The 10000-nt window shown below is 40.6% G+C and overlaps 1 protein-coding gene across 1 annotated transcript in view; it reads left to right on the forward strand.

The window, feature by feature from the left end:
• Nucleotides 1–8385: 8385 nt before the first annotated feature.
• The window catches only part of LOC137981946 (protein CEPU-1-like), a 2035-nt gene continuing 420 nt past the window's right edge, over nt 8386–10000 (forward strand). The window contains exons 1-2 of the mRNA XM_068828973.1: nt 8386–8428; nt 9179–9430. Coding sequence (XP_068685074.1) covers nt 8386–8428; nt 9179–9430 — 295 coding nt within the window. The remainder of the gene's footprint in view (nt 8429–9178; nt 9431–10000) is intronic.

The raw sequence follows: 10000 nt of genomic DNA on the forward strand, positions 1-10000 counted from the left end.
ATCATTTATGTAAATAAGAAAAAGTAAAGGCCCCAAGACAGACCCTTGGGGAACGCCTGAGGTGACACTGCAAACCTCAGATTGACACCCACCAACCACAGTAGCTTGTGTACGATCAGACAGAAAAGACTTAATCCAAGTTAGAGTCTGACCACATATGGCATAGGAGGCAAGCTTGAGAAGGAGCCTTTGATGCGGAACAGAATCAAAGGCCTTTGAGAAATCAAGAAGGATGAGATCAGTTTGAAGCTTATGATCAAAGTTTGAAGTAAGGTGGTGAAGGGTGAGAATCAATTGAGATTCGCATAATAGGCCTTTGCGGAAACCATGCTGGAGAGGTGAAAGCAGTGGATGCTTATCCAAATGAGACATAATGTTGGAGTAGGCAGCGCGTGTTAAAAATTGGGCGATTCCCTTTTTTCATCGTAGTCACAAATCGCCATGTTTTTCTATTGCGCGATTTTATTGGCTCCAGTCCACCTTGAAATTGGAATCGCGTGGAAGATCAGGGGTCGATCAGAGTGGATAAATACTATGTGCGATTTCATTGGCTGCAGTCCAACTTGGAAGCATGTGAAAAATTAGGAGGGGTGCACGTGCGTTAACGCTGAATTGCTGATCAAGCACAACACTCCTGAAATGTTCACGAAATCTGTAGAAAGAAGTTCTCCAATCGAACCAGTTTGTTCACCTGTCAAATAGCTGGCGTGGATCCAGGTTTTTAGAAGAGGGGGTTCGATGAAAAACGGGCGCCGAAGGCGGTCCTCCGGGGCATCCTCCGCCGGAAATTTTTGAAATTTTAAGTCCTCGGAAACGCGATTTCCGCCATTCTGAGGCAAAGTCAGCGCGTTTTAATATCTCATTTTTTAAAGATGAAATGCTATTCTTTTTCATAAAAATATAACAAAGCCACGTAAAAACATACAAATTCGCATTAATAAAACTATTATAGAAACATCATAGTCAACCGGCTTTTCGTAGTGAACGCTCATCAGAGCCAAGCCTGACAGTCTTTCCGTTGTCATGGTGGTACGTAAATATCCTTTGACAAGCTTCAAAGTACTGTTTGCTCGGTCGTTGTCGGCATGATGAAAGCATTTCGCAGCAAACAGTTAACATTGGCCGAAAATGTCGGGATCACAGGCCTCGTGGAAAGAGAGAGATAAAGATCATTGTCAGCAGTTAAATATATACAAATAATGTAATTTTGATCGTTTGAATAAGATGGACTCGTTTTACCACTAATGCAGGCTGAAGTGAGACTGGCTTGGTTACTTTTAATTTCCATTTTCTTATCCATCCCAATGTCAAGGGTATGGGGACTTGGAAGATCTGACTTGTACATCTCTGTGAGCCTCGACTTGTCAATTGTCTTTAGAAAATCTCAAAGGAACTGAAAACTTGCTTTTTAATTCAAGAATAAAAACAGATATATATCCAGGGTTCGTCACAAAATACGTCGATGCTTTCTAATTGGCCGCTCTTACTTATTGCGTGCACCGCCGACTCGTAGACAGTCTGGCGAAAACGCAATAAATTATAACTGAAAGGTGTCTAGACAAAATGTCACTTTTGGTGCATGTGTTGTAGAAGCATGGAAAAAGAGACATATAAAAGATCCAAAATTCACAGTGAACCAAAAATTTATTCGTTTTGTAGGGAGAAAATGTTTTATAGCTTTATTGAGCAGCTGAATTAGGTTATGAACTTTTAAGAATTATAAGAATGACTGTGTTTCTTTAATATTTTTACAAGTTTTTGACGTTAATTGTTTTAATTTAGGGGGTTCGATATTTGAACAGAGAATATTAAATTACAAAAAAAAGTCTACTGAAGGATCGTCACACAATCATTATTTTGAGCCGTTACTTGAATATAAAAATGCAACGCTTAGCGAGAAATAATCTTTTATGTGAATTTTTTTGGGAAAAATATTTCGTGGGACTTTATTTAAGTACAAAATGAGTATAAATCGAGTTAAAGTCTTTAAGCGTGGCATGCTATCGAAGATATTAGCGTTCATATTACATACGATACTTTTTTAATCGATCATCGCTATGTTAGTGTTACGGTTATTAATTATTTGTGAAATCAATACTGACACTACATGCTCTGAAACTGAAACATAATCCGGATATTAACTTGTAAGAGGATTAGTTTTGTCATCGACGAGGCATTTGAAAGTAGTATGTTTTCGGGAAATCTTGTTGTACCCCTTTCTAGTAGATCTTCTGCAGTAACAATGGTATCGCACTATATGTATTTATGCAATATCAGCGTTCCGGGATATCAGTAGACACCGAGCAGTGTGACTTCAATACTGTCAACACAAGGGTGCTTAACGGCCGGTCTCCCATCCAAGTACTAAACCCGTCAACCAAGAATCGGTCTTTTCCCTTGGTTCAGCTTGTAAAATCTACATAAGTGTTACAAAAGAAATTATATTATTCTCCAAAACTGTGCCTGTATAACAGAAAATTTTTCATTTACAGTGCCTGGCGATGAATTTTGCGAGCTTTCGAAATGTTCTTAAATAGGAGATTGACTGTTGCTCTCGTGAGACTTAAATGCCCTTAATTGCATTTGGCTAAACTAAACTTTACAAAACCGAAGAGTGAAATTGGGCGTTTCCCGCAGTGAAATTACTGTGTAACATCTCCTCACTGGGACCACTTTTTATAAGATATGATCAGTTTCTTAATGTACATCATGTGAGAAAATTTCTTGTGTCGTTGCCACTCAACTGTTCAAATTCCGGGTATTCCTCGTTTACACTGTTAATGCAAGCAGGAGCATTTCTGACGCAAACTTGTTTGCTAGCGTAAACAGACTGTGATTATCCCCAAAACGTTTTAATGCTTACATCGACCCATCCCGCGTAAATTCCTCCAGGCGTCGTGGATTAATCATGGGTGCTTGTACCAAAACTGTAAAGGTTCACGTTGGTCGTAAATTGTCTGGTAAGTCCAGGGATGAAGTCTTAGACGCCATCTTAGCCCTTTTTCCTGAGGCTGTTGCTTTCCAACAGTCCCTTGATGCCATTCATGTAACCCTTTAACACTGATGACGAGGGCTCTTATTTCTCGTCAGAAAAATGGCTTGTGACTGTTTGGCATGTGGTGTCGGGTGGACTGGGGACTCTCCTCTACTATTGTCCACCTTTTTGATTATCCTTTGCGCGCTTTGGTACAGTCCGTGCTGTACGTAAGAAGAGGTATCTCAGATATTCCTTGATTTATACCGGCACTCGCCTGGTGGTTGTCGTCCTTTCTTCCACACCTCCTCGTGTTGTGCAAGTTGCAGGGTTTATGTGTCGGGTCTGGTACAAGGGCCAGTCCGTTATTTGTAATATTTGTGGTAAAGAGGGCCACAAATCCGAATCCTGTCCTGACAAGAAAAAATGCCGTCTCTGCCATACTGAGGGCATTTAGCAAGGAATTGCCCGCGACCTTGGGGCGCGAACACCGTTACCCCTGCTGGTGAGAGTTCACCTGTTATGGAGCTTGATGCTTCCTCTGCTGACGGCCAAGATGCTTTGGGTGCTAATAGCCAAAGCACTCTGCAACCTTTTTCTGGTGGTGATAATTTCGTTAGTAATGAAGTTATCAGTATTGGGAATCTGGATAATAAAATACATGTGAAAAGGTGTGAATAACTTGTAAAAACTTGATTTGTAAATACTGTCATGGCTAGTTTGGCAACGGTTGTTTCGTCGCTGCCAACCGACTCTTCAGAGACCTTTCTGATATTCGACAAACTCGTTGAACATTGAGTTCAAAGTCCCGTTCGCAATCAATTTCAGTACCAGCAATCTCGCCTTATGTCGCATAAGGATTCCCGACCGCTAAATATTCAATCTGTTATATTCAATGTGACACATTGTGTTCAATGTCAGAGATTGGAGATGGAAAAAAGGTATTCTCTACGAGAATTAATTGCCACAAAAGTCGACTGATCTGCAGTAACGCAAGTGTTAAAATAATTTAAAAGTCGTTCAACGCATTCGCGAACTCACGCAAATGTCATCCACGAAAGAAGAGGAAGGCCAGGAAAGTTGTCATCCAGAGAAGAGAGACTCCTTAAAAGGACTCTACTCAAACTGAGGAAGATACCGCCAAGCGACGAATGAGGCAAACATCTGTGAAAGTAATGTGTCAGTTCGCACCGTGGGAAGATTCTTAAATAGCAATGGGTACTAGGCCCGGAAAAAAAGGGCTGCTTACTAACAATGAGAAGAGCTTACGCGTTGCATTTGCCAAAAAAGTGAGAGAACAGTATGACAAGGAGTCATGGGCACCTCAAATGCTTTTGCGCACAAGACCAACCCGCTTGACAAAGCACGAGCTCCTACTGGAAGGATCTACCGGAAAAAATCCGAAGGTCTCAACCAATATTGCACAGCGACGGGGAGTAAAGTTGGATCCAGAGGAAAGGTAGTCAAGTGTTTAGGGGTGATTTCATAGGGTAATGTAGGAGTTATTTTATGCCACGAGTATGAGCATATGACGGGAAATTATTTCGCGTCTTTCATTGATAACACTTCTGAGCAAGTGTTTGTGGAATCAAAGAAAGGAAATACAAGACTCTTCATTCAAGACAATAACCAAAGCCAGCACTGCTTTGAATGCTTTGCAACGAGTGAGCGCACAATTGCTTAAGATACCGCCACGCAGTCCTGATCTAAATCCAATCAGTAGAGAACATGTTTAAATCAGTGAGTGACGACTTACATGACAGCGCTATTGAGGAACAATTAGAGTGTGAGAGTTTCACGCAGTTCAAAAAACGAGTGAAAAATACAATTGTTCGTTTTCCAGTAGCCAAAATCAACAATTGAATGGAATCCATGGACAGGTGTATACAACTCATACTGGAAACACAAGGACAGAGACTAAAATATTAAATATGTAGCTGCATGTATTTTTTCAGAGAAATATAATGCAATTTACATTTACAAAATTATCCTTTGGCAACAGATGCACTATCTTGTGAATTCCACGGTTAATTTCACCTGAAAAACCGTCTGATCGCATGAATCACGAAGGGATGAGTGTGATATATGTCGAATTCACCAGTTAGGCAATTAATTTCTCTTGAATCGCAAGAGTTTTAAAAGAAAACAAGCAAATCCTCAGCAAGCGAACAGAAAAGGAAAGAAGCCATTTCAGAGTCGACTGTCAAAATTCACGCTAAAATCATAGGCAGCCCAAGTTCGCGTCACCAGAGAGCGTGTAATAATATTAATTAATTACTAGTGGGAAGATGACCTTCGAGTAAAAGAGGTGTTGCGTTACAGCCAGCCGTTGAGAATTTAAACGCATTATAAGACTTTGTATGGGAAATAAAATACCGTCGATTATGAAGCCTAAAAAACGCTCAATTTAACATTCATTCAATAAAAGGAATGAAAATGACTCACCTCTGGTGTATTCTTGTGCTTTTTGGAGCTTATTTTACCGTTTCGGGAATTCCGTGTTTCCAATGTTCTAAGACGAAGTCAAGACTGCACACTACGATTCGGACCGTTGTCAGCTCAGAGGCGGTTTGCGACTCGAAAATCCATCCCAGCCGCGATTTGTTAACGCAAAGCTAAAGCCACATCATTTGCGAACCTCCGTGAATGTTTCGTCGTCAAAAATCCCCACACACTTGGCTGGAAAAGAGCATTTTCTGCTTCGATTCCACGATAGCTGATGAAGTTAACGGCTGGTGATCATGTGAAAGGTCCGAGCTTGGGTCCGAGGCCAAATTAACTCCACCCGATGAGGTACAGTCATTTTATGTACAACACTTACCCCATCCCTACAGCGGCTTCTCGAAGAGCTCCATGGTTACGAGTCCCATACAAAGTCTTATAAGCAATAAAAAATTGTCAAGTACTTGTGAAGAATTTAAATTTCGTGGCTGGTATGACGCGGCGTTTCGTCTCGGCCAAGAGACTCATCAGATACTTTTCGAATTCCAGCAAACTCGTTGAGCATCGCGCTCAAAGTCCCGTTCGCGAAGTCAAGATGTTAGCAGTCTGGCCTTCTATCACAGAAGGATTCCCAACCGCAAAGTTCACGAGTTATATGCATATAACCAGCCACGAAATTTAAATTCTTCAAAAGTCTTATAACGCGTTTAAATTCTCAACGGCTGCCTGTAACGCAACACCGCTTTTAACCGAAGGTCATCTTCCCACTAGTAATTAATCATTAATACGCGCGCTAGTGACGCGAATTTGGGCTGCCTATGCTGCGACGCAACCTAACTTACACGTCATTCATACTTGCAGGCAATGAATATCGGAAAATTTTCAGGTCGTCCCTTAAGCTTTGGCCAAGGGCACGGGATACGGGAAAGTTAAAAAACACCACAATTTGTGACTCTTATGAAGACATACCATTGACCATAATGTCTAAGCGGACTGACTACGTCATCCCGCGTAATAATAATTATGCGGATCATCCTATAAATTAAATTTACTGACGGTTATACTCAATATGGCTGATGATGATGTTTGAAACATCGAAATTAAATATCGATAAAACTTTCATTGCACCCAATGTAAGAAAAAAGTATAACTACAATGTACAATGTACAATGTACCGGTGTATAAAATATAAAACCTTATAAATATGTAGTAATAAATTACTCAAAATAAAGTTTGTTCTTGTTACAATTATTAATTTTAAAATAAGACATCTGTCCAGAAGCAGTTCTCTAGAATCATCAGGTGAACAATTTTACCGTAATTATTTGGCTATAAGCCGAGCTATTTTTTTGAAAATGTGAACTTGAATCTGTCAAAATGATTTTGAAAAAGGGGGTTCGGCTTATGGCAGAAAGTTTGGGTGACTTTTTTTTCCTCGAAGGTATCAAGAACAACAGAATCATTTACGCGAATTCCGCGATCGGCTTGTAGCCAAATCAGACTTTAAGAAAAAAACTGAGTGGTGTCGTTTCCAACTATGGTGTCAGCCAACGAAAGCCTTGAATCCAGGATCTGATGCCAGTGCTTTTGCTTTTTGACACAGCGTCAATCTACTCACAGGAAAATCTATAAAAAGAAATCGAAAAGCCATGTAAAAATATATTCAAGAAATGTGTTGTGCTGCAATCCATTTCGAAGCGTCATATAGTGACCATACAAGATCTGACCAATAGAAAGCATCTGTTACCACGAATTGAAAACAAAAAGCATTTGCTCTTGTGTGAATTACCTCATTTTCAAAAAAAAAAAAGTGAAAAATGAAAAAAATGAAGCCTCGCTTATGTTTAGGTGAGTTAACCTGGCTTGATCCTGCAATCCAATCGGAAACCAGTACCTGGTCAGCGGTCAACTTAAAAAAAAAAGCTGACCTCGGTGAGCTCGAAGCTTGAGTCTGCAATATGGTTACGTGATGCTGGTCAGCGGATATCTTGTTTTGACAGGTGTCAATGCTGTAAACTAACATGATACTGGTGACAGAGCCCAAACAGTTAATGTAGCAGCTCTCGTAACGTATAATGTGATTGGCTTGATACCCAAACCCGAAAACAAAAGACTAAACAATTGAAGCAATGACTTAGACTTAAACAATAGAAGCTGTTTACAATACCAAACAATACCAGGTTACGAGAGCTGCTAATTACTGCTTTGTTTTCAGCTTGCGTATCGAGCCAATCAAATTATACGTTACGAGAGCTGCGACATTAGGGAGCTTAAGCAACGACAACGGCGACGGCATCGAGAACGTCACAAATTTGCATATTTAGAGGGTAAAAACAATAGCTTTGCACGCCCTGCACGTGCGTTTTTCACTTCTGTCCATTTCGTTGCCGTCGTCAGCAAAACAACAACGTGAAATAGCCAAGGTTTTGGTTTTATGAAGAACGTCAGCACTTGAGGATAAATTTTCATTTTCTCTCCTAAAATGGAGTGCCGTTCCGACTGGTGTCATCTTTGAGGAATTACCACACCCTTGTCATATTAAAAACGTTGAAATAGTCAAGAAGCGATTAAAATAACGCAAATATATATTTTGAGATGACGTTCTCGTTGCCGTCGCCGTTGTCGTTGCTTAAGCTCCCTATTAGTGGAGCGGACACTGGAGCGCAAAAACCGCTGGACATGCGCACTAGAATCACACTTGTGTTGCCGCCATTCCATTTTCAAAATGGCGGACGACAAATGAAAATCCAATACGTCATTGAAGAGGCCGTCACGCCGCCGCCGTTCCTCTGAGAAATTTGCAAAGAGATGATCTGAATCTGCCATCATTCAACGATTCCTCAGAGCCGTCAGGGAAGAGATCGGACCAAAACCAGTTCGCCTAAACCAACAGAGTTTGTGACCAGCTTCGAAGCTTAATTTGACGCGCCTTGTTGAGAAGAAGGACAGGTTTTTTTGCGTTTCTTAAGATGATCGGTTACTCTTTAAGCTCAGAAAAGAGAGATGTTGAAGGTAAATTGTTGTTTGAAACATATCAAATATGACCTTTTTTCGTCGATATGAAATTATTTTTTGAGAGCTCTTTAAAGTTGGACTTTTTCAAATCGAAGTTTGAAGAGAAGCAGGTTTTTTTACCGCTAATGTTCGTCTTCACACTTGACTCAAGTTGTTTTCATCAATGCAAAGCCCTCAAGACCCTGTTATCTGCATGAAGACGTCAAGTGGGAGTAGAGAAATAAACTCCTTGGCCAATTCCTATCTAATCTGGGATTAGCGTTAATCGGCTTCTGAACAACCGTGCACTGGACATTTGCATCAATTCTGCCCACGTTACTTACCATTTACCTATCCGATGCAGTTGTAATATGTTATTCACCGACTGTATAGAATTATGCCCATCTCCTCTCTCGAAACATGCAATCGATAAACCCAACAAACGAAGAGCTTCAGTCTTTTAGGTTTCCTCTCCTGCCCTTTTCAGATAACTCGAGACATGCGTGGGTCCTTTAAACTATGGAGGATATGACTCTGTTCAAAATCATACCATACATTTCCTTTATGTGTTTGGCGGTTTGGCGACCACTCATGCGAGGGCAGTAATAATGTGCGCCATTTCTGGCCATGGAGCAAAACTATAACGAGCTGTGCATTCATCAAAGATGAAAGTTCAACATTGTACCTGGTTTGAAGGTGATATCTTGTTTCCACCGATAGAAGATATTATAACATTTAATGTATGCTTTCTTTCACCTACTCTGACAGACCCACCTCGCATAGCATCCATTTCCTTCAATCAAATGGTTGCTCAAGAAGATGTGGTGCTGCTCATGCATTGCACGGCTCATGGTAATCCAGAACCAATCATCACCTGGACGAGGCTGTCTGATAACTGTATTAATTTTGTCAGGATGCCTCTGAACATCACTGGGAAACAGGATGAAGGGGGCTACAGATGCACTGCTTACAATGGAATTGGAAATGCGACCACTTCTGATGTCTTCATTACTGTTCGATGTAAGTCTCTATTATCAATGCACAATAACGTATGTTGTAACATGGTGGTGTCTGATGGCATATTGCGTCACCATATTCCGTCACAAACAATCTGCTGCTCATGAGTTCAGTCGTTTCTTCTCAGAGGGAATACTTGAACATGATTGGGCAAGAAAAATCAAGCGTACATTCGGTGGTCATCTTTATATATAGAAACCAGTGAAGGGAATCAGAGTGGGCTGTCAATCACAGTGCAGTAATGATCCTTTGACATGTCCTACAACAGTGAAAAACCAGACAGTTGATTGTAATTTTAGTTTGCTTGCACTGTTACAAAGGCCGCATCGAGAAAAGAGGAGCAATGGCCTAGATGTCTACATTCATTTAAGATTTATTGCAAACTTACAACTTAGTGCTGATTATCTAAGCTGTTACTAAAGCGGATTTGGTCTGAGTGCGTCTGAAATGGCAGTTTCCCTGACTTCTACCTTTAAAGGAGCCAGTCATTAGTAGGGACGTTCCCCCTTTTTCAGAATTTTGTTTCATTCAAACTTTGTTCGAACTTCAAACTGCTAACTATGTACTTAACGT

Source organism: Montipora foliosa, chromosome 13 (genome assembly GCF_036669935.1).
Source record: "Montipora foliosa isolate CH-2021 chromosome 13, ASM3666993v2, whole genome shotgun sequence".
In the NCBI taxonomy this organism is placed as follows: Eukaryota; Metazoa; Cnidaria; class Anthozoa; order Scleractinia; family Acroporidae; genus Montipora; species Montipora foliosa.